Source organism: Symphalangus syndactylus, chromosome 10, assembly GCF_028878055.3.
Source record: "Symphalangus syndactylus isolate Jambi chromosome 10, NHGRI_mSymSyn1-v2.1_pri, whole genome shotgun sequence".
Lineage (NCBI taxonomy): Eukaryota > Metazoa > Chordata > Mammalia > Primates > Hylobatidae > Symphalangus > Symphalangus syndactylus.
In genome coordinates, this window is record NC_072432.2 from 129,935,469 (window position 1) to 129,961,466 (window position 25,998).

At 39.3% G+C, this 25,998-nt stretch overlaps 1 protein-coding gene across 4 annotated transcripts in view; it reads left to right on the top strand.

Annotated features, from left to right (window-relative positions):
- The window catches only part of KCNU1 (potassium calcium-activated channel subfamily U member 1), a 158,423-nt gene that overhangs the window by 81,568 nt on the left and 50,857 nt on the right, over positions 1-25,998 (top strand). For all 4 annotated transcript variants that reach the window (XM_055295949.2, XM_063610914.1, XM_063610915.1 and 1 more), the window contains exon 19: positions 4,688-4,805. In XM_055295949.2, the coding sequence (XP_055151924.2) occupies positions 4,688-4,805 (118 nt within the window). The remainder of the gene's footprint in view (positions 1-4,687; positions 4,806-25,998) is intronic.

Sequence of the window (25,998 nt, forward strand, 5' to 3'; positions counted from 1 at the left end):
CTTTAGGCAAATTATTGAAATTTTCAAGGTGCTTCAGAGTTTTTTGAAATGTTGACAATAACATTGCATATCTCAGAAGGTTAAATGAGAATATCAGTACATAAAGAATATATAAATTGATTATATTAATATAAAAAGCATTAAGCCTAGTGCCTGGCCAATAGTAAGTTCTGCATATATGATAATTATTATGCCACCCATGGGAGCACAAACTCAAAAGGAAACTTTTTATTTTTTTGATCAATGATTACAGGTAAAATAAGAATTGAAAGAGAATTCCTAGTAGATTATACTTATTTTAACCCATTACCTGATTTTTTTTTTATTTGAGGTGGAGTCCCTCTCTGTTGCCCAGGCTGGAGTGCAGTGGTGCGATCTCAGCTCACTGCAGTCTCCGCCTTCCAGGTTCAAGTGATTCTCCTGCCTCAGACTCCTGAGTAGCTGGGACTACAGATGCCCACCACCATGCCCAGCTAATTTTTTGTGTTTTTAGTAGAGACAGGGTTTCACCATGTTAGCCAGGATTGTCTCAATCTCCTGACGACTTGATCCACCCACCTCAGCCTCCCAATATGCTGGGATTACAGGTGTGAGTCACCGCACCCAGCCCATTCCCTGATGATTTTTGGGTTCACAGCATAAACACCAGTAGGGCTAAGCCTTCAGAGTAGGAGGAATAATTGTCTTTCTGACCTTCCTCTTAATGGAATGAGATACGTTTTTGGGCATGAAGTTTCCCAGCCTCAACTCTACAGTTCACAACCTGCTATTTCTTCATTGCAGTTTCTGACATCTAGGATTTAAGAATAGTAGTATTCAACCAGGGCAAGGAGGGGTGCATAAGAATCTTTACATGTGATAGAGTAGAGGGAATGGGCAATTTGAAAATAGCCCTTAGGAAAGTTGTGCCCAAATTCCCCTAATCCCCACCCCTTGAGAATTGTTTTAGAGTCTGCATTAAAATGCTAATATTCTGCAATAGAGTCAAATCTAATGGAAAGCAGAATTCTGAAAAGGAAATTGGAAAGAGGGTGCAAAAACAGGGACAGGAAAAAAAATGACAAGAAATGGGTTGAGTAGGTGGTCCAAATATGGATTTATCTTACTTTACAGTTTTCTTTAGGTTTGGCCCTGGGTCACTTTTTTTTTTTTTTTTTTTATAAACATTCCAGACTATTAATTGACCTTTTTAAGGAGGAATGACCCCAGCTAACGTTTCCTAGGGAGGAGAACTCCAAACTCATAAGGTAGAGATTTAGCTATCCTAATGAATCTACCAGCTCATCTTCCCAGCTTAGCTTATTTAACAGCAATGAAGAACAGTCAGAGGTCCCATGGTCTTAGGTTAGGTAGGAGAAAGAATAGAAGATGGTTCCTGCATATTTTCTTCTCTAAGAGTTCAGGACCACATGTCCACCAAATTTCAATAAAAAGAAAAGCAACTTGGTAACAAGTCTGTAAAGACCCTATACAGATATGTTGCACTCCTATATTTGTGTCAGTTGCCATTATTCTTCTAATGGTACAGTTGAGTGTGGCTTTCCGTGATTTCCAATCATTAGCATTATTTCTTCCCTAGCTGAGGCCTTCTTTCTCATCCTACTGATGAGATAGCTTTCTACTTGGTCTCCCTGGCTCTGGTCTCCTTTCATGCCAATCCATGACATTTTTCATAGCTATAATGATTTTTATGACATTCTGATCATGAATGGATACGTAAATAAATAAGGAATAGATAGGCGACTGTTACCCCACTTCTGCAAGACTAAGGCATGGGCTTGCTCTGTTGCCCTGTTGCTTTTTCAGCTTCTAAAAGTAGTGGTTTTTATCTAGAATATGTAATATCACTTTTTAGGTGTGTCACAATGAGTGGTAAAGTGCTACATTTTATAAATAATTGCAACAATTTAGCTATTTAGTAAATTGGAGAAGATTCGGAATAATCTGAATAATATAGGCATTATTTTCACTCATTTGAACAATGATAAAACTTCTTGAGGGAGATAGAAATAAGTGGAATTATTGCTATCCATATGGAAATCACATATGAGGCATTTCTTAAAATGCAGTCCTATCATGTATTCCAGAAAAGGAAAGATTTGCTTGTTGCTTTCAAGGGAATTACTTTTTGAAAGAGAAAGATAACCAAAATTTTGGCCATGTATTTAGAAGGACTTTCATTTTTTCTAGTCATTTACAGGTCTCAGATCCCATGGTTGTTTTTTGTTTGTTGGTTTTTTTTTTTTTTTTTTTTTTTTTGGTATCCAGTGCTTTATCTAGAAATCTGTAAGGTATCCATAGGGAACTCATGGTAAGTCATGACAAGACATTAACAGTCTAGCTAAAGTGTTAGGAAAAATCCATTTCAACTTTCCTTGCCTCAAATAGATTTAAAATATATTGCACACTGTTAGCTATAGGTAGGTAGGTAGGTAGGTAGGTAGGTAGGTAGGTAGGTAGGTAGATAGATAGAAAAAATATAAATAAATAAAATGATCAAACAGATGAGATCAGAGAAACCTCATTGCTTATCTACTGCCTTGAGGAAGAGACTGTCTTATTTTTTCTTAAATTTTTTCCTCAAATATTTGAAGCAATATTGAAACTGGGGATAAACTGTTAAACAATAAAATTGTTTATTTACCAGGTTGCAATTTCTTTATCTGCCCTATCTTGCAACCTGGTAAATAAACAACTTTCAACTTCCTTTTTGAATGCCATTAGAATTATAGAATTTAGACCTGGAAGGAATCAGAAGAGATCACTTGGGCCAGTTTGTCCTTGACCTTCAGGTGGTCAACACCAATCAGAGACATCAGCAATCCCCATACAAGCTGTTCTGTCCACCCCACACACATGCACATTCTTCCATAATTATGAAAGCTTTCAAAATTATAAAAATCATTAATGTGTTTTCAGATGAGGTTTCAAGAATGATTCAAGGAAAGATTCAAAGCTTTAGCAAAGATTTTGAGAGTTTCACAGAAAGCACTCACCCCTCCCACTTATCCTTCCCCCAACCCTCATTTTTTAACAGCCGACAAATGTTATTGGCTGGAGAGTTAGGCTTTGAGAAAAGGAGAGACATGCTAAAAGTTCTATAATTCCTAGGCTAGTTCGGGCATGTTGTCTTAGACATTCCATAACTCGGTTTCCATCACAACCAACCAGCCTTTAGAGACTGACAGTTGGTAACACAGCTAGTCCTTGCTCAGATTTTACTTCGGGTGTTCCCTTCCTGAGCCATTCCCCCCAGGGCAAAAGGTAACCTTGAAATAAGGAAGCATCAGTCAAGTGAAGGCTTCTGAGGATTACAGGTAGGGTAAACTTAATTCCAAACCCATCTCTTAGCACACCTGGGTGATGCAATCACTGCCAATCCAAGTTGAGAAATCACATATCCAAAGGATGTCCTTCTTCTTCCAGAAGTGTGTTTTGACTCAGTTGATGTTTTTATGGATTAGAATGGTTCAGAAAAGAATTACATCAAAAGAAAGAGGGATACCAAGACATTTTCGTGGCTTTTTCTGTCTGCCACTCATCAAAATGAGGTGATAAGTGGGATTAAGGGCTTGTCCCACATGAACTCCCCACTGTGGCTAGTCCAAGTACAGGAATAATGCTTATGTTGAGACAGTAGGAAAAGGTCATGTCTCCTTTCTCCACTTGGGTGGGCAGGGGAAGAGGAGTATCAGTGATGACTGCCCCTTGATGCGGTCCACCTCCTTAGGAACTTCTGCTCAGACAATCTCTCCATCTCTGATCACCAAGCAATCAGGTTCTGGCAAGCGGATCATACAGGCTCTTTGAAAATTGAAGAGAAGCATTTAATTTGCAGAGCATTGTTTAGAATATGTTTTTTAAAAATCACAACAGCAAGTGCAAATTCTTATTGTGTGCAATGCCTACCTAGCCCAGAGGGTTGAAAATGATTCTTGGGTTGAATCTGGGTTCCAGGATAAGAACTACATGATTACATATCAACATATGGGTGCAGGAAGAAGTAATGGCTCACCTGTCACATTTTTCCGTATTAAAGTGGCTTCATGGTGCTCATTGAATCTATTAATTTCAACATTCTTGCATGTATCCTTATAATCACCCTTCAAAGTCATGGTAGTATCCCCATACTGAAGGAGAGAAAATGATTTCCTTTTGTATTATTTCCAGATTTGGAAATACACAAAGGCTTTGATATGCATCTACTGTAAGATCGAGATTCTTCAAAAGTCAAAATTAATAATAAAGAAAGCCTCAAAGAAAACATAAAGCAAAAGGAGGTGATGTCCAAGCAGAATGAATTGCAAGCCTGGGCAGCATCTGCAGGAAGGAGACAGGATTTTTGTAGAGTGATGCTTTCTTAGCATCCTAAGGTGCCTCTAGACATGCTGTAGCAAATGCACTTGGGTGAAATGGGAGGGGTGATGGATTAGAAAGGTGCAGCAGCTACTGAGTAGGTACTTATTTTAAACACACCATATGGAATTGAAATTCTCTTGCACTCCCTAATTCTGTAGAAGGAAGCCAAAGAGTTTGCTACAATTCATCCTCTTAGAACTAGGCTGTAGCTGAGACTCCCCAGCCTTTCCCTAGTCAAGGGTCTATAAATGGCTCAGACAAGGGGAATAGTCCAAAAATCCCTTGTGAAGAGATGTGCCAACTCACTGAGGTTTCCATCCTATTGCAGCACCATCGGTAAAGAGAATGAAAAAATGTCTGAAGGGAATCTCCTCTCGTATATCAGGGCAGGATTCTCCTCCAAGGATATCTGCAAGCACTTCGAGCATATCAAACTTCACCACCAGGTAAGAGCTGCAGAGAACCCTGTCTCCTATAGTTTTTTTGAGAATCAGTGGGCCATATATATTGTATTTAAACCAGAATATTTGCTTTATAAACTCCTATACTAACCAATGGAATTGTTCCTCCCCAAAATGAGATTGTCTCCACCTTGCCCATATCATTAAGCTAATCAAATACACCTCTTTCTTCCATTGCTCAAATCATCTGTACCCATAATAACCCAAAAGTTAGATACCCAACTTTCTTTCAGATCACCTTTCAGGCACTTTAGAAATGTAAGTTAAAGCCAAATTTTAGCAGCTCCAAATAGCTTATCTGTTGTTAATCAATCCCCTATTTCCAATACATTCAAGATGTGATTGCCTTAGTTTTTGCATCTGCAAAACATGGGCAACAAATGCCTCCTCTTTGCCCTTTTCCTTGCAGCTTTTTAGTACACTAAAACCTCCACTAACCAGAAAGCAGAGTTGGAGGAGGGTGACCTGCTTAGTTGATTTTAATTAGAGGGGCAATCCAAAAGTTCTATCGTTCCAAACTTTAATGAAAATAACTCTGTAATATCTTGACAACATTTCAGTTTATTAGGGATAATATACCAGGAAGATCTTTGATGATTAAAAACTGTGATTATCTAAGGGTAAATATATTATCGAAGAGTCATTATACCCTGGCATTACGTAATGTTATAAATATTTTGTAGGTTTTTTATAGTGATTAAATGAGATTAGGTATATAAAGCACTTTGCTGCTGCAGCCGGTATGGAAAACAATATGCAAGTTCTTCAAAAAATTAAGAATAAAACTACTATATGATCCAGCAATCCTACTTCTGGGCATTTATTCAAAGAAAACAAAATCAGTATTTCAAAGACAATTCTGTACTCCCATGTTCATTGCAGCACTATTCGCAATAGCCAAGATACAGAAACAACCTAAGTGTTATTCAGAAAATGAATGGAATAGGGCTGGGCATAGCAGCTCATGCCTATAATCCAGTGCTTTAGGAGGCTAAGCTGGGAGGATTGCTTGAGCCCAGGAGTTCAAGACTAGCCTGGGGCAATATAGAAAGACCCTGTCTCTGCAAAAATTAAAAAAAAAAAAAATGAGCCAGGCATGGTGGCACACAGCTGTAGTCCTAGCTTCTTGGGCTATTGAGATGCGAAGATTGTTTGAGCTCGGGAGTTTGAGGTTACAGTGAGTTGTGTTCATACCACTGCACTCCAGCCTGAGTGACAGAGCAAGAGACTGTCAAAAAAAAAAAAAAAAAGAGAATGGGTAAAGGAAATGTCACACACACACACAGAATATTATTCACACCTAATAAAGAAGGAAATTCCTCCATTTGCAGCAACGTGGATGAACCTAAAACACATTATGCTAAGTGAAGTAAGCCAGACACAGAAAAAGAAATACTGCACGATCTTGCTTATATGTGGACTCTAAAATAGCCAAACTCATAGGAAGAGAGTGGAATGGTGGTTTTCAGAAGTGGTGGGTGGGGCAAATGGGGAGCTGTTGGTCAAAGGGTACCAAGGAATCACTTTGCTTGATTCCCGGCTGTTATTATGTCCTCATTAAATACTTCTTATTATTGCAATGATCAATTCTTATAGCCAGGAAGGTATTTAAAATTGGGCCGAGAGTGTACTAAGTGCAGAGCCTTCCAATGATGTAGATTTTGCAATAAATCTTTTACTTGTACTTGGTTTTGATACAATTTACCTATTTCTTTTTTTTTTTTTTTTTTTTTTTGAGACGGAGCCTCGCTCTGTCACCCAGGCTGGAGTGCAGTGGCGCGATCTCGGCTCACTGCAAGCTCCGCCTCCCGGGTTTACGCCATTCTCCTGCCTCAGCCTCTCCGAGTAGCTGGGACTACAGGCGCCTGCCACCACGCCTGGCTAATTTTTTGTATTTTTAGTAGAGACGGGGTTTCACCGTGTTCTCGATCTCCTGACCTCGTTATCCGCCTGCCTCGGCCTCCCAAAGTGCTGGGATTACAAGCGTGAGCCACCGCGTACCTATTTCTTTTAACACACACAGAGTCCTCTTCTGTTTACCTGAGGATTCTGAATTGTTGGGTCTGGTTAATGGAAATTTTCCTGTACCCTCCCAAAGGTGGGGTGGGAGTCAAACGTCTGAGCCACCAATTTTCCCTCCCTTTTATGCACTTTCTAAGAGCAATATAAAAGTCCAGGAATTACAGTTTGTGCCCTTCCTGCCTTCCATTCCCAGATTTTATAAAATGCATGAGATAGCCTATGGGAAAGCACTGAGAACTAGTTGAAGGAAAGGTCTTGGGGCATTTCAGGGACCCAAATTTTGCCTGGCTATTTCCAACAACAAAACAGTCACAGATGAGCACTGGGATCTGCAGATGCTTTTTCTCCAAAAACTGTTGATAAATAGGCATTTATTGAGTAGCCTGTACGTGCTAAGTAGGCACCATGCTTGATGCTTTTGTAAATATAGAAATCATGTTTCAACTTCCTTGCTGTCTAGATGGGTAAACAAGATGGATTCACATAAAATGAATCAGAGGCCAAAGAAAGAATAAGTGATAGTTTTTGGCAGCACAGTAAAGTGACTATAGTTAATAACAATATATTGCATATTTCAAAATTACTGGAAGAGAAGATGTAAAATGCTCCCAATGCAAAGAAAGGGTTCACACATGAGGTGATGGGTATTCTAAATACCCTGACTTGATCATTACACATTTTACACACATATCAAAATATCACATGTATCCCATAAATATGTACCAATATTATGCATCAGTACAAATATACAGAAAAGAGAGGTTAATTTTCTTTCCTAAAAAGTACAACGGAAAGAAAGAAGTTGGAAATCTTTCACAATAAAAAGTTTTTGCAGTTCAGAATAAACACATAATAAAAGCCAATCAATTAATCAATCAGAGGCCAAATAAAGTGGTACTCTTTCAAGTGCTACATTGATGGTTCTGGCAGAAGGTATGGGAAGACGAGGTCAATGAGAGCTGGAAAGATTGTTCTAGAAAGCTTCCTGTGGGGGCGGGGGTGGGATTTAGAAAGGTGGGAGACAGGCTGGGCGCGGTGGCTCACGCTTGTAATCCCAGCACTTTGGGAGGCCGAGGCGGGCGGATCACAAGGTCAGGAGATCGAGACCACGGTGAAACCCCGTCTCTACTAAAAATACAAAAAAATTAGCCGGGCGTGGTGGCGGGCGCCTGTAGTCCCAGCTACTCGGAGAGGCTGAGACAGGAGAATGGCGTGAACCCGGGAGGCGGAGCTTGCAGTGAGCCGAGACTGCGCCACTGCACTCCAGCCTGGGTGACAGAGCGAGACTCCGTCTCCAAAAAAAAAAAAAAAAAAGAAAGGTGGGAGACAGTGGGAATCTCAACTCCTGTGAATAGTGTGACATGGATAAAGCCTGGGGGGAATGTGCATTTTCCATGTAGCAGCTAGCCAGCCTGATGAGAGGAGAGAATGCACGGTAGAGTGTCGTGGGAAAGTCTCAAATTTATTAAGAGCACAGTCTTGGATTTTGGTATTGTGCATGCATGCATGTGTGTGTACACTATGTTTATGTTAATGCAAAGTTGTTATAAAAACATGATTCGAACTTGAAAATTGTTTGTGAAGACATAAAGACAACATATGTGATAACACAGAAAATGCTCCAGTCATGTTTGTGCTTTTGTTTATTCTCTCCCACGTCTTCTCTGTGATGGTAAAGAGTTGGCGAGCCATAGATAATCAAACGCCACAGAAAATTCTCAAATGTAATTTTACCCATTCAGTTTCACTGGCTTTTCTTTCTATTCTTTAGCACAGCTGTAAAAACAAAAATAATTTAACATATCGGAATTTTTCCCATTGGTTTTAATTCCCGTTGTCTGTAATAAACAAGAAAATGGTTTAAAGCAGGCATCTAAAGGGAGAATGGATCCAGATAACCTGGTTCATCTGCAGACCTGGTCTGTTAGCCCTGTTTCTGGTTGGGGATCCCTAAATATGCTTTGGACCCCAAGTAGACCAGAGATTGTGATAGTAACCCATGAAGATGATTGCTAAATAATTCCCTTGCACTTCTTAATTCAAAATCAAGGTAGGTTTGCATGAATTAAAGAGCTTTAAAGAAATAAACGAGGGCCACACTTGAGAATTTTTTAGATGGTGGTATATCCTTGAACAAATATGTTCCATTTGAGGGTGAGTCTCTGTGATATTTCATCAATGGAGTTGGTTAGTTCAGGTGACTTACATACCGTGTTAATGGGTCAGTGGTAGAGTACTCCCACTTAGTACCACAGAAAACAGTTTGTGTTTGTTTTGTGTTTAAGTTGTAGGACAAAGGGAGTTCCAGCTAGCAAACTGGCAACATATGTCTAGAGGATCTATGTTTGCCATAACAACGATGAGTGGTAAAATAAACTAGATGGCTTAATAGAGACTAGTAGGCATTTTTGGAAAAAAATGTAAAGTATGTGCTATGTGCTATTTGTGATCCATTTTTTATGCGTTAATAGTCTTACATTCACAAACCAAAAGCAACATATTATTATTTATAGTTTTGCTGACAATGAAATTGGTATTTTTAAAGATGTAATCTTCAGGCCACCAGTGGGTTTTCCAGTAAGTTTGGAAACTACTATTTTCTATTCTTAGTACTTAAAGCACTACAGACAGCCCTAACTTACACAAAAGTTATTGTCCAATATTTTATGGTATCCTTGGTGTCTTTCTTTTCCCATAGAATAAGCAATGTTATAAATAGCAGTTATGTTGTCAGGCTAGCACACAAAAGACTGTTTAATAGATGGTAGTTAAATATATATTTGTTGAATGAATAAGTATACAAACATTAGCTCTATTTGCTTGAATTTTATGTCCTTAAATCAAGGGATCATATGATATAAGAGAGAGAAAGTATTTCCTGTTTCTTTGCAGGGAGATAAAGTTAGACCTGTGCAGTGTTTTACAGTAAGTGAACATGAATCTCATTCATTTCTGGAGCTCCCTGGTCCTAGCTTCCAATTTCTTTACCTTGGCCATTCCACTTTGGGTGAGTTAGGACAGTTTTGCCCATTCTACCTATTACACAATTATTTACTATTCTCTGCTTCTTCTCTATCAAAACTCTTCTTTAGAAAAACTGATTTTAATTAGATATTAGAAAGAAAAGGTTTAGATACAACTGATTTGTATGATGTTGTGACTAATAACGTCATAACCACAATAAATTATCCAGCTTTCTAAAAAGTAGGTGCGAATAATCTCAAGTGAATAGTGAAAGATATTTAGTCCATGAAACAAGGCAGAAATTTCCAAGCATTGTATAACAGACCTGGGCCAGGAGAGGAAAATACTTTTAATAGAAATGCTTGTTTTGTTTGGCCCTATCACACTTTCCCTGGAAATTCTCCCTACTGGGTCTGCTTAAGTCAACTTATGGCCCATATTGAAATCTAAATACTTTTCCATATAACATCTCTTTTCACCATGTCTTAATGGTATCTATGAATGAGATCACATTTATAATATCAGCTTCATCTCCATCCTCTGTATGTTCTTTTACAGATACCAGGGACCATAAATGCTATTTTTTTCTCTCTTTGCCAATGTCCAAGCCAGCCTTAGTTCTTTCAAGGATAAGTGGTCCACAAATATTAGCCAGGAGCAATAGCACCTATGGCAGACATGAGCTCCAGATCGCCATCTTCTTAGCTTGTAAGCTTCAGTTTTCTCATCTGTAAAATGAGATGATATTAGAATCTAATTGAAATGTTGTGAGGATTGGTTGAGACAGGACTGATTCAATTCTTATGTAGTGCCTAATATACATAGTGAAAATACAGCAAGTGGAAAATGTTTCATGCTGTTGTTGTCATTGTATCTCCTGTCACCCTCTGCCATCATGTATCTGGTTCTTAGACTTCTACGTTTTTGCTACCACTTTCTTTCACATTTTAGAGGAGAGGTTACAGAGTTCAAGACCTTGCAAGATTTAATTCACTGTCTACAACCACCATCTATAGACCACCAGCCTGATAAGCATACCAGCAGGGTTTGCAGTGAAGATCTATGATGCAGTAGTTCCCATTGGTAAGGTCACTTTGCCATGTCCAAGTCTGCCTGTAGCTTGCCATTCTCCCTCCAGAACATTCTTTTCCATGGCAATTCCAGCTCCTTCCTTGGCTATTTTCCAGTGCCTTCCAGTCATCCTATGGCAGTCTTTCATTTCCAACAAAACTATAGTCCATCCAGAAGGACTGCCAGGATAGGCTTTGCCAAGCTGGAAGCTTGCTAGTAAGTAGTGCACTGGCCGTAAGGATGTAAGAGGATCAATCCAACTGGGATAAGTTGTTTGTTTCTTTTCTGGTACATCTATTTCCAGCCCTACATAATTTATGCCCATGCATGACTCCTGAGACACCTGTCCCTATGACCTCTCACTTTCATACCCCCTCTGCCATACATACCCTGTTGTCTCAGGAAAAGAAGCTGAGCCCTTCCTCCCTTTTTACTCAGTTCTGTACACTTTATCGAATTCTGTGTCCCAAACTATTCAGGCAAGAGAATCCCCATCTTTTAGCCTCAATGATGTCTGAACTCCTACTGAGAGCCAGCCTCTGAGTCCACCTAGTGGGGGCAGAAGATCGGATACAAATCACCATACATGGCTGTTTTCATGTCATATCTGAGCTTTCTACAGAAACTGATCAGATGAGATTATCTGAGCAATTCCTTTTATCCCTTCTTGTTTTATATTAAGCTTTTAAAACTACTTTCCCTCCAGACAAGCATAGACTTTCCTATTTGAGTGTAATGTAGCCCATAACTAGTAAATCCAAAGCATTCTCTGGTTCTTTCATTCATATATGCCTATTGAGTGGTGCCTTTACTGTAGCATTTCAAATCATGTTCTGGAAGTCTACATTCACTTAACACTGTATGGCCAGTATTTCATCTTCCAGAGTTACCTTTCCCCAAGAGTCCAACTGGCACTTATGTTTCCCATTCTGTGGTTTTCCACCTGAGATTCTAGAACCTCTAAAATATGTTTTCTCTCATTTTAATTGACAGTATAATTTGGGACCACCAGAATCCCTAGCAGGGCTATGTGTCCGCAATGAAGTTTAATAAATATCTTCATCAGGTCTCAATAGCAAGACCAAAGAAGACAGCAGGACTAAATATATTCACATATAATTATAGGGATAATCTACGGGTAGGATTGAAAATAAACATATACATATACATATAAAAACTATACTTTTAATCACAATGAGCCTGAGTTCCAAAGACAGATGAAAGAGTTAGGGTGGCAGGGAATAGAGGAATAAGAATTTTGAAAAGATGTCTAGATATTTTCCTTCAGATCCTCTAAATACCTCTTTTCTAGTTCTTATTTTGTATTCATAGGCAAAAATCCCATTTTTGGGAAGCAATGTGCCACAATCCTAGCAAAGTACGATATATATATATATATAGAGAGAGAGAGAGAGCAATAATCATCAAGTATGTATTGAATAATCTGATTCTTTAGATTAACAAACAAAATTTTATTGTTATTGCTTAAAAATAGCAGAAAAATAGCTTCAGCTTCATAAAAGCGTCAGAATTGTACCATAGAAAACTCAGCATCTCTCTTCGTTACTCTCATCTCCCTCACTCATCCTGCCTAGCTTCACAGACTATAATAAAGAAGAGACAAGGCATTTTGTAAATATCTTTGTGAGTCTGTGGACAGGTCTTTTAAAAAACTAAAAACAAATTCTCCTGGAATTACGGGTATAGAGATTGATTTGGCTGGGTGCTAAGATGAGGAAGTAGCCCTCAGATCATTGCGATAAAAATTACCATGGGATGACTGATCATTTACTGAGTGCATAGATTTATTTGCATTAGTTAACTAGTATTTGCATGCTTTTATTCTTCATTTCATTTATAATCTCCTAAAAGGCAGGAATGAGACCTTGTCTGTTTAGGGTCATATATAAAAGACCAACTCTATAAGACAAGGTGAAGGTTATGCGAAGCTTAGTCACTGTTTCTAAGTAAAACTCTCTTCAAGGCCTTGAGACATGGCTTGCATAGTTTCCAAGAAAAAAAAAATGTGAAGTAGGCAAATCACACTGATTTTCACTTTGTGTTATTTGCCCTCTGAGTAACACCTTACCATCATCTTTCTCAGGGGCTCACAGTCCCCAGGTATTTAAATGTCCTCATCAACATCTATTATCTAAAACTTCATTTGCAAAAATAGAAGAATAAAATATTAACCCTTCTGGGGCAGCTTCCCTTTCATCATGAATCAGGGACTTCAGCTAAGGAACAAAGCCCTAACTAACAAATTTCAGATATCAACGTAAAGGGGAGGTATAATTTTAAGCAACATCCAATAAGAGTCTTCTATGTACGTCCAATACCACATCTCGAAGCCTATCGCATGCTATGCTATGTTAGCTTTTTGGCTTCAGAAAGAGAGATAAAGGGGGATGCCGCCCTGCCCTGTAACTATGGTGGGGGCTCCAGCAGTAAACTGTAGAGTGTCAGATCACAGCTGTGTGATGTTCATGCTCTGTGACCATGAGCAAGTCACTTACTGTCCTGTGGCTCAGAATCCCCATCGAGTAAAATAAATAATACAATCTCATAGAAATGATGAGAAGATTAAGTATAAGACTTTGAGAGAAGTTCCCAGCATTGAGTAGTAAGCATTCAATAAATGCTAGCAATTATCACTACACAAGAGTCAGGAGTGTCCCATAAAATAATTGAAGTCAAGGTCTGGAAAGTCACCGCAAATAAGCTTTCTGCTAATATTAAAATTCTGCATTTGTGCTAACACCAACAGTTTGAGTAGGTAAGACAGAGGACTTAGAGATGAATGTTATTTCAATTAACATCTTGGGCTGGGCGCGGTAGCTCATGCATGTAATCCCAGCAATTTGGGAGGCCAAGGTGGGTGAATCACCTGAGGTCAGGAGTTTGAGACCAGCCTGGCCAACATGGTGAAACCCCGTCACACCTGTCATCCTAGCTACCCGGGAGGCTGAGGCAGGAAAATCGCTTGAACCTGGGAGGTGGAGGTTGTAGTGAGCCAAGATTGCACCGTTTCACTCCAGCCTGGGCAACAAGAGCGAAATTCCATCTCAAAAAAAAAAAAACTAACCAAACAAACAAACAAAAAAACCCAACAATTTACATCTTGTGGGGGTGGCAAAGTGGCAGCAGAACTCACGTTTAGTAATAAGAGAGGTAGACCCTGTCTCATTCCCCCCAGGAAGCAATGTGGTCCTTGCCTACTAAGAATAATTTCTTTCTTTCTTTCCTTCCCCCAGCCCCCACCCCACCCCTTTCTTTAAAGATACAAGAATGTAAGAATTCTCTACCTATATTAGACCCATGCTTGGCTCCTAAGACCACGCCAGTTTTGATAGTGAAAGTCAAGGACACAACCATAATTGTCCTCCTCAATTTAGCATCAAATATAATGGCTGTTTACCCAACACTATAAATTATTGGCTTACCCAACACAATATATTATTGGCTTTTATACAATTATTTATACTTTTTAAAATAAACATTAAGAACAAGTGAGTGTGGAGTCTGTAACAATCCCCATTTAATTGGGAAAATCTTTCTTGCTAAGAGAGGGTTAAGAAAAGGCACTTTTAACAAATTCTCCTTGAACGCCCTTTTCTCTCCCTGCTCTCTGTTCCACAGCTGGCTGACGACTGCATGCACAAGGCAGGCAGAACTTCAGGGTTGCTGGGCAGCTTTACAACTTGGCAGCTGTCTTCAGCACATGCGCAACGATCAGGACAATAAAATATTGTTCATTGCTTCTACCCCACAACCAATTAGGTCAGCTGTAAATATTGGAATTGCTTGGTAAACATGCTGGAAGATTGTGCTGACTTGTTAATATAAGTGAAAATGTAATTAGATTTATAACACTTTTTTTCCAAGTCATAATTTACAACAACAACAACAGGAGAAAAAAAAAATCTCTTGCAACCTGCTGAAATATCATTATTAAAATGCACATGAAAAGTCAATTATGCCAGAGGGAGGCATTTAAGAGAAGTGAGTTTCCATACCGTGGGATTACACCGTGGGGATTACATATTTCTTATTTATTTTTTTCCCTGGATCTTTTCTGCTGCCAAATGAAAAGGAACAGATAGTTTACTTATTTCACTCTGAAATATTGCTGCAGATAGTGCTAAGAAGTAAACCAAATAAACTTACTCCCTGGAAACCTACTCAATTCTCTTCAAAGCCCCAGGAAAAGCCGAGTAGTCACCATTCTTTTTTATTTATAAGCCCATCTCGCTTTAAGCAATAGTCATGTTCTTTAAAACATGTGGAAATAATTTTTTTTCCTGAATGCTATTCTGTTTTACACTCTAAATGAGTAGATTATTATATGGAATTCTGTGGGGGCAGTCCTTATGTAAAGATAAGAAATAAGCCCTCATTTTCATTTTAAAATCTGGAGTTTCCTCTGCTCACAGGGTCATAGTGGGAACGCCACTCTACTCTCACTCAAGGATGGTACAGAGTGACAGGACATTCATGTGATGTCCCAGGCACAGGTGCCACCACGTGCCCTCCCTGGGCAGGAGATCTTGGTGGCATCATCCCTGAGCTGGGCTTCATCCCATGAGGAGTGTTTGGGGCTCTGTGGGTCAGGTGAGGACACAACCATTATTGTCCTCCTCAACTTAGCATCAAATATAAAGGCTGCTTACCCAACACTATAGATTATTAGCTTACCCAGCACAATATGTTATTGGCTTTCGTACAATTATTTATACCTTTTAAAATAAACATTAAGAACAAGTGAGTATGGAGTGTGTAACAGTCCCCATTTAATTGGGAAAACCTTTCTTGCCGAGAGAAGGTTAAGAAAAGGCACCTTTAACAGATTCTTCTCCTTGAATGTCCCGTTCCCTCCCTGCTCTCTTCCACCAGAGGGGTTCTAAGCCCACTTCCAATCATAACCCAGCCAGGTTGTTGCCCTTCTGCTTCCTGGTTTCTTCCTAATGAATGTAGGTGGTATTATATCTCATCTACATTTAAGGTACCAGTGGGGGAAAAAGCTAGTTAAAAAAAATCATAAGGCCATGTATAAATGTGAAAGAAGCTGCCATTTTCTGTCTGTCTCAAAATTCTAAAATGTTCTGTTTAGATAATGGAAGAAATATTTTAATGCATTTTATTAGAATTGCTAGTTCATATATTGCAGATAAATTACTCTTTAGGGAAAGATTTTGGTGTTGCTACATAAGAATCAACCAAAATAAATCACATGTGTGTGTGTGTATATATACACACATATGTATGACTTATTTATACATACCAATACATACATATATTACATATATACATTACAGATATAATATATATTACAGATATATAATAATGTTATATATATGTTATATATGTATATATATTATGTATAACATATATACATTACAGATATATATATATACACACACACACATTACAGATATATTATATATATACTGGAAGATCTAGAAGAGCTAAAAATAAGGATTGGCAAACTTTGATTTACAGACTTTGATTCAAAGTAGCCTTTTAATCCAGTGATATGGCTTTGTAATTGAGAACAATGCAAATGACCTTCCAAAATAAAAATGTCCAGTTTTTATTTACTTATTGCATGTAATAATTATGATTAATACCTTTATATTCACATTTTATTACAAGTAAAGAGCACATTAAAATTTCTAGTTCATAAAATAATATTTTTATGAAAAATATTTTTGTGCAGATTAGCTAGCTTTGCTTCAACTGAAATATTGTTTGATTTTATACTCAGTCAAGCCTGGTGCCTGGATTTTACACTCTTTAGGTATAAATATAAATATCCGGAGACCTTCTTTCTAAAAACCCCTGTTTTCAGCTGTTGCCCATAGCGTAGGTATCTGCTGCCAGGACCACGGGCAACATGTTTTCTTTTTTTCTCACTTGACTTCTGTTTTATTCCTTTGAGAAATTCTTTAATGGATCAGCCTTAGAAACCAGTTTTAAGAGACTTAGAGATAGCTCAGAGGCAAAAGACAATTTGAAGGGATTTTCAGGGCCAGGTCAAGTATCTGCTTGGCTTGTGAGTTTAGTCTTCAGGAACAATACCAGTATATCCTGCCCACAGCCATCGAGGTCCCACTCAAACTAATCGATTTCCATCATGCATCCCCTAGGCCCACCCAGGACAAGTTCTGAGCTGAGCAAAAATAAAAAACCTATGAACCCACTGGCATAAGGCTTTGACATCTCTGCATAGATTCTATCTGTGTTTCTTTACAGCTAATCAGGAAAGATTTGGGTGAATGTGTTAAAAAAGAAAACAAACAAGGAACCATCCTGGGTGGCTTTTACATTTTTCTGTTTTTCAAAGTCAAAGAGCTATGTCAGAGGACTCAATCTTTAGGGAATCAGGAATAAGATCACAGAAGAAACATGTTTGTGTAATTACACAAGCAGATCATCTCTGTCAACCCTGATTCTATCCCTCCTTCCAACAGTCTTTCGAGGTCTATCTTCCCACCTAGAACCATCTTCTTTCTTGGAGGTAGGGCAGGGTGGGAATTCCTAATGAGGTGCTCTGTCACCAGACATTCTTACCCCCACCTCCAGATCTGTGGAGCTGCCTCAAGTTCTCCTCCTCCTTCCCCTTCTTCCTCCTTTCCTCTCCTTCAGTTCACCTTGCAGCCACTATATTTGGTTCTAGTATTTTTTCAAGCCAAGAAATAAGAGTAGAGAAGAGATGAAACAGTACTTTCCAAGGTGGGTGTGTATATAGGTATGGATATAAAAATGTCAGGGGATAAGAGGCTTCTTCAAACCCTTGTCTAATAATACACTGCCTGGCTGGCCTGTTTCCACCCTGAGAATCACAGCATACACACAAGGCGAGAGGTTGGTGATGGGAGCACTGAAGCAGAAAGGAGGTGAGGAGACAAGAGAAGAAATGGAGAAGTAGGAAGAGCAACTGGATTCTGGAAAAAATAATTTACTATACCAAATTAGAGAGTACAATTATAAAATCAACGCTTTTCCCAAGCACCTGATTTCTCTCTAACTGTCTGTTACCTGCACTTAGAAACACACTCTAAAATAAGCAAAAACGAAGGGCAAAGCAGATGATCCACAGTGAACCCAGCAGGGGCTGCAGATTGCTCACATCTGGGCTAGCAGTTGGGGTAAGGGTTCATAGAATCAAGTGAGGAAGATGTGAGAAGGGTTTCTCTCCTCAATTCAGTCAAGCCTCTTGCTTTCTCTATTTTATTCCTAAGGATTTCTTGAATCTCTAGTTTTTCCTTTTTTTTTTTTTTTTTTTTTTTTGAGATGGAGTTTTACTCTTGTCGCCCAGGCTGGAGTGCAATGGCATGGTCTTGGCTCACTGCAACCTCTGCCTCCTGGCTTCAAGAGATTCTCGTGCCTCAGCCTCCCAAGTAGCTGAAATTACAGGCACCCGCCACCACACCCAGCTGATTTTTGTATTTTTAGTAGAGATGGAGTTTCACCATGTTGGTCAGGCTGGTCTCAAACTTCTGATCTCAGGTGATCCTCCTGCCTCAGCCTCCCAAAGTGCTGGGATTACAGGCATGAGCCACCACACCTGGCCTAGTTTTTCCATTTTTAATTCTAATCCCAAATCAAGCTACCGTCTTCTCTTCCTAGACAAACACTGAAATATCCTCTGGTGTGGTCTTCCCATATCTACACTTGTCCCTTCTCCGTTTTTATATCACAGCTTGAGGGATGCATAAAAAATGAAAATGTGAAATATTGCTTCCCTGGAATGGTTTCTCCATGCCCTTAAGAATGAGATCAAAATCCTTAACAATGCCCGTTATCATATAGCTCCTATCTCTCAAAATCCCTCTAAACTTGAACTATATTCTACCCTCTCACTTGTCCAAATATGCATTATACTTCTTATCTGCCTTGGTCCTGTATGTATACATAGAATGTGCTTCTGTCTTCCCATCTTTGCCTAATAAATTCTCACTGCATTCCAAGGCTATTCTGAAAATCAACTCTAAATACCCCAGATTACCAAGATAAAAAGGACTTCGTATTTTATTAACATCCCAAAAATATCTAGCTTCTCATTATAAGGAATGATCTCTTTTCAAACAAAAATATGTCTCTCATGTGGTATTTTAAAAAGCTGATTTAGCAATAAAATATAAGTATTTTAAATAATGCCCAATTAGTTGCAAGTAAGAGAAACCAATTAAAAATAAAGACAAGAAAATTTCTGATAAGGAATTTCAGATCAGAAAAACTCTAAGGGAGAAAGTGATGTTGGCCTTCAGGTGAGACTGGAACCAGGAATGGGAAATCTGTGTGTCCCACCCAAGGAGGCGGCTCTGTCAGCTGCACTCTGCCACGGGTCCATGTGAGCTGTGGTGTAGACCTCACCCTCCGCACAAAGGCTCTCTTTACCTCTGTAAAGCAACAGATGGTTGTCCCTGTCCTGAAGTCATATCCCTGCTCACAAACTAGGTGACTAGCTTCTCAGTTTCCAGTTTCTCGTGACAAGAAGAGAGTATCCAATTGACTCAGCTCAAGTCAGCTTTCTGTGTTATGTCAGGAAGTGGAGACATTAGGAACAAACTTGACCATTGGGTAGGGGATGAAATAGTTCTCAAAGAAGTAAAGGAGTGCAGATATGGACTTGGAAGAAACTCCAAAGGATTTATTCCAAATAAACACAAGAACAATAGTCACAGTAAATAAATACTTTTAAGCATTATCACATCAATTAGGACATATGTGTATATTTTATACATATAAAATATAGTTATACATACATATCTGCCCTAATTAATAGGATAATGCTGAAAAGTATTTACATATTTTATATAAAATATATATTTATATTGCATATGTATATAAATATATAATACATTTTAATACATTATATAATATATGTTTTATATATATATTATATACGAACAATTTTATATATAGGAAAATTCAGACTGGTTTTCCTCTCAGGTGAAATGTACTTAGCAACTGTGATAGTAAATCATTGGGACTTTGCTGAAGTCACTTTCTCAGATCTTCTGGAAGGCCTACATTGAGTGGGCACCGTAAAAGATTGGTTTATGGCTTGGGTATTTCTTGCATTTTAATAAGGCTTGGAAATTTAGATGTTATTCACTGCAGCTGCCAATCAAGTACTTCTGCAATTCAGGCATACATGTATGTGTGTATATATATATACATATATGAAATATATGAGATACATAAAAATATATTTTCATGTTATATATAGACCCATATATGCTGTAATTTTATATAAAATTATATGTTTGCTATACCTACTAGGTACTCAGTGGTATAGCACACACTTGTGGTGTAAATCTAACCTTGAGAAGTATATGTCTGGTATGCAAGAAAAATTAGCTATCAATTAATTGCAGAATTGATTGAATAAATTAATGCAGGGCATATTTCCATCTAGTATTTGTTGAGTGCCTTTGATATGCGTTGTGCTTTCATCAATTTATTAATGAGAAAGCTGTGTTGAAGGATGGGTCCGGTATTGTGCTAGAGATCAGAAAATTAGGGAAATTAATAAGGAAGGCTTCCTGCAGGAGGCAGGTTTTGAGCTGCATTTGAAATGCCAAATGCTTCAACAGCTGGTGCTCTGTGATCTGCAGGAATAAGAAAAAAAATTAGCACAAAGCAAAGCAAACCTGATTGGCTTTCCCTCAGGTGAAATTTACCTGGCAACTATAATAGGTAAATCACTGGGACTTTGCTCAAGTCACTTTCTCAGATCTTCTGGAAGGCCTTCCTGGAGTGGGCACTGTAAAAGATTGGTTTATGGTTCGGGTATTTGTTACATTTTAATAAGGCTTGGAAACTTAGACGTTATTCACTCCAACCGCCAATCAAGTACTTGCGTAAAAGCAAGACAAACATAACAATAAATGCTAAGCACTCCAGCGTACAGCAACTCTGGCAGGATGTACTGCAGGCTTTATGAATGTATGAGAGTGAATATACAGAAGCTTGGGAAAAGGTCATTGGTATTTTTGGAGCAATAAATCAAGTATGAAAAGATTTGCATTTTGGCTGTATAGCATGCAGGACTGGATTAGAGGGAGAGAATACTTTGAAGTAATATTTCTCTGCTGACTTGTTTTATTAGCTTCTTTTAAACATGTTACATTATTGCTTATAGAATTTCATTTACTCGGATTGGCAGCTTGATAAATACGTCTATTGGCGATGATTTGGATTGCTCTGGGCATTAATATTATTAAAACCTGTCACAAGGAAATGTCTGAAAGATGACTTACTGTAAAGATTGCAGCATGAAATAAATCATCCAGTGGTATTTGTTACCATTTATGGCCTCTTGGAGCTGAGTCAATCCCTTTTTATGTTGCATTATTTTTCAAGTTTTTATAGCCTTACATTATATATTGCTGTCAGAAATGAACAGATGGGGTGTCGAACACAGGCTTTCTGAATAATTCCCACCCTCCAGTTATTGGTATGAAGGACAAGCGCAAAACTGTGCATTCTCAAGCAAAAAGAAGAGAGAAAGGGGTGGGGAAGTTGCTGTTGAGGAAAGGGATCCCTTTGTCAGATGCTTTAGGCCAATCCCACCAGCTGGTTGGAATCCCTGACTGGCAGTCACCCTGTTTGGGTTTCAAGCAAGAGATGAGGTGGCTGAATCTGGCACCAGCAGCTAAAAACTGCAGTTTTCAAATGCATTTTTTTCCTGAGTGCCTCTTGCTGAGACACCCACCTCCACATTTGGAGGTAAATCTGTCTTATTACTTTTTTCCTAAAAAGCTGAGAAAAAAAAAAAAAAAACCTGGTAGAACAAAAAGAAAGATGCACAGAAAGAATTGAATATTCTTTGAGTGGGTGACTAATACTGCAAACATCCTGTTGTTGGGCTTGGGGGTGGGGCGTGAAGGATGCTGAGTAATGTGGATTGCTTTGCAGGGCCCTGGGCATCAATATAAAAAAAAAAATAAAAGGAGCACCCTGGAGGTTCTCAACATCTCACAGAGGAGGCAGGAACATGGTGCTCCAAGACTTCCTACAAACTGAAGGGCAGTGTGCCCTTAGGAGTCATTAGCTGCCCCCACTGACAGGACCAGGCAGCCACTAAACCTTTCGGGAGCCCCTCTGCAAAGCTCTGAGGCTTTGCAACCATTGGAGGAGGAGAGAAAGTTAACTCACTAAAAGGCCAGCCAACTGTTTTTTGTTTGTTTTTATCTTTGAGACAGGGTCTTGCTCTGTCACCTAGGCTGGAGTGCAGTGGCACCATCATAGCAGGCTTGAGCAATCCTCCCACCTCAGCCTCTGGGGTAACTAGTACAACAGTCATGAGCCACCATGCCCAGCTAACTTTTAAAATTTTTGGTAGGGATAGGGTCTCACTCTGTTGCCCACTCTGATTTCAAACTCCTGGCCTCAAGTGATCCTCCCACCTTGACTTCCCAAAGCACTGGAGTTAACAGATGTGAGCCATTTCATCTGGCCAAGCCAACCATCTTTTTAAGAGGAGGGGGAAACATGAAATTTTCCTCACCTAGTCTCCACACACACTTCGACGTCCATTCTGAGTAGTTGTACAAAGTACTAGCATATTATAGAGAAACAGAAAATGGACACAAAGCCTGAGTGTCTGGAATTCAAATTCATTGCTCACCATCTTGGGACTTTGAGTGAGTCACTTAATTTCTCTTCATCATAAAATGGGAATAAAAATATTTTTTCCTGCCTACCTCATGGTGTTGCTAGGAAAAGTCAAATCACACACACACACACACACACACACACACACACGCGCACACACATTCAAGTTTACTGGCCCCTACATTTGTCAAAGATAGGTATTTGAGTCACCATGTTACAGCCAGATTCTTACCTTCTCTCCTATAAAGCTCTGCATCTTCACGAGTTTATCAATCTCTGTTACTCATCTCCTCATCCCCAGATCCCTAAATGTTCAGCCCTTTCTCCACCATCTCTTAAAAGTGCTACCTTACTAGGAGCGATTTGCAGACAGTCATCTACAGCCTCTCCAAAAAGAGACCCATTCTCTCTTACCACACCCCTAGACTCCCTTGTCTCAATCGTTTCTTCTTTTATGTCATTTCCGAAAGGACCTTTCATATGAGTTTCTGTCTATTTGTCTCATTCGTGTGAGGATGTCATTTGGATAAGCCCATTTAAAAGTCCATATTTACCAATGACACCTGAAACCGGCAGGGCTATGGAGGAATGTTTCTTTCCAGGCAAAGTTCACAGCGTTGCTCCTTTTCATTTGAGATCTCATTCTTGAGTAGCACAGAAAGTTTTCTGTCCTTAACCCAGAGAGAGAGTGTGTAAAAGGGTGAATTTCAGATGGTTGAGTTTATAAAGGCAGTCAATTAGTTATGTATGCAGAGCTAGAATTTCTGTATTCCTGTGAGAGATACCTCTTGCCCCTTCTCTGCCTCTTTTTTCTCATTGCCTCTGCAAAAGGACATTTGCATAAACCCCATCGTCCTCACCAAATTGGCAGCACTGAGCCCCCATAGGCTGATCCATAAACATTTCACTTTTTTTTTTTTTTTTTTTTGAGATAGAGTTGCTCTTGTTGCCCAGGCTGGAGTACAGTGGCACGATCTCAGCTCACTGCGACCTCCTCCTCCCAGGTTCAAGCGATTCTGCTGCCTCAGCCTCCTGAGTAGCTGGGATTACAGGCATGCGCCACCACACCCAGCTAATTTTATGTTTTTAGTAGAGATGGGGTTTCTCCATGTTGGTCAGGCTGGTCTTGAACTCCTGACCTCAGGTGATCCTCCCACCTCGGCCTCCCAAAGTGCTGGGATTACAGGCGTGAGCCACCAGGCCCGCCCGCCACATTTGTTTAACTCTTAAATATTGCATCAATCTATAAAATATAAAATTTCTCTTTTTTCTTTCTTCTCCTTCCCTTCCTTTTCTATCCATCTCTTTTTCGCCTTCCTTATCTTTTGCATTTTATTTACTTTTACAAAGATATATTGAATGAGTCATCAAAGTTCTTAGCATCTTCTGAATAAGCATCATGATGTCTGTGTTTCCACATAGTAATTTTCTTTTCTCATGAGAGGTTATAATTCACCAAGCTGAACAATCAGTGAATTACCTTTTCTTTCCTCTGGACATTTAGCGTGAACCAGCCATCAATGTTCTCTCACCATGCTGAGAAAGTTGATGCTCACCAATTTCCTCTTCAGTTGGTGGCCTATCATGCTTTAAAGAAGAGACATGTGGCACTAGGCTTGATGTCTGGCTCTCTTAGTAACTGGCAGTCATATATTCTCTCCAGGCTAAATCCCCTATCTGTGAAATTACAGAGAAAATGAGACATAATCATCTAAGCTTTGAACTTTATCATTTACTCCTGTTCCCGCTGTCATATCCAGAAACAACCTCAGGGTAACTAATTTCTCCTTGTTGTGCTTTACCTTTTCTGGGAGGAAAGACTTCCACTGGCTTGGCAACATGGCTCACGCCTGTAATCCCAGCACTTGGGAAGGCAGAGGTGGGGGGATCACTTGAGCCCAGGAGTTCAAGACCAGCCTGGGCAACATGGTGAAACCCTGTCTCTACAAAAAAAAAAAACACACACACACAAAAATTAGCCAGGTGTGATGGCTCATGCCTGTAGTCCCAGCTACTTGGGAGGCTGAGGTGGGAGGATCATTTGAGCCCAGGAGGTCGAGGCTGCAGTGAGCTGAGATGATGTCACTGCACTCCAGCCTGGATAGCAGAGCCAGACCCTGTCTCAAAAAAAAAAAAAAAAAAAAAAGACTTCTGCTGATTATAGTTGCCAAATATCTGTGTCCAATCAGTTGCAAAATACTACCTCATGCAGAGTTCATAAATCCTCTTCCTTCTCCTAGTTTAGCTTTCATTTTAAAAAGTTATCATAAATTCACTAAAACCATTAATTCATGTATTAAACTATCTGAAAGGTAGGGATGCCTCTTCAGTGTGTTGGGTGTGGGGTTGGGAAGACATGCAACTTTGACCCAGAGTGACCTGAGATAATGAAGTTTCATAGTAATGGCTAATTACTGTTACCTACCTCTTTATTATTAATTCCACAATTCCGGCACATAAAATAACTTAATCATTTTCAGAATTTGCATGACTAATGGAGTGAGTTCTGATAGAATAAGGATAAGTTTCATAATTAGGTTTTGCTGGGAACTTGTGCAAACCAGTCTATTTATAATTTGGTCAGCTCCTGATTTTTAATGAGGACATTGAGAGGGACTGAAGCCTCTGGCAGCATTCACTTCATATTTTAATTACCCACAGTAATTCTGACAATTACACATATGTCATAAATCACATCATAATGACCCGTGAAGAAAGTGTATTTAATTACTGAAAGGGGAGTTTTCAGGTTAAATGCATGGCGGGGGTATGCCGTGATGTGAACCACATTTGAAAACCAATAACCGGGCATGGTGGCTCATGCCTGTAATCCCAGCACTTTGGGAGTCTGAGGTGGGTGGATCACCTGAGGTCAGGAGTTCCAGACCAGTCTGGCCAACATGGCAAAACCATGTCTCTACTAAAAGTACAAAAATTAGCCAGATATGGTGGTGCACACCCGTACTCCCAGCTACTCTGGAGGCTGAGGCAGTAGTATCGCTTGAACCTGGGAGGTGGAGGTTGCAATGAGCCAAGATTGAGCCACTGGACTTCAGCCTGGGCAACAGAGTGAGGCTCCATCTCAAAAAAATAAAAAATAAAAATAAAAAACAGGAAAAAAAAAGAAAGAAAACCAAGCCTCCTGTTTCTGTGGCCTGGGAGAAGCAGTCTTAGTGAATAAGGAAAGCTGTGGTTGAATTTCCAGTTTTAACTCTGGCTTGTAAAGATCTTTGAAGTCATCACTCCTGTCCTTACAATAACAAAAAAACTAAACAAACTGAAAATTAGAGACTTTTCTTGGCTCACCAATGAAACTGAGGTTATAGGGCAAAATCCAGAAATGTGGAGAATCACAGCTGAGATCTGCTCACTGGGGGAAGCACTGAGGCTGTAAACTAGTAGGAATATTTACATGATAACTGGGATAAATTACTAGAGGCTGAGTGTGGATAAGGTATAGAATGAGAAACTCCTGGGGGCACACTTTGGAGGGTTT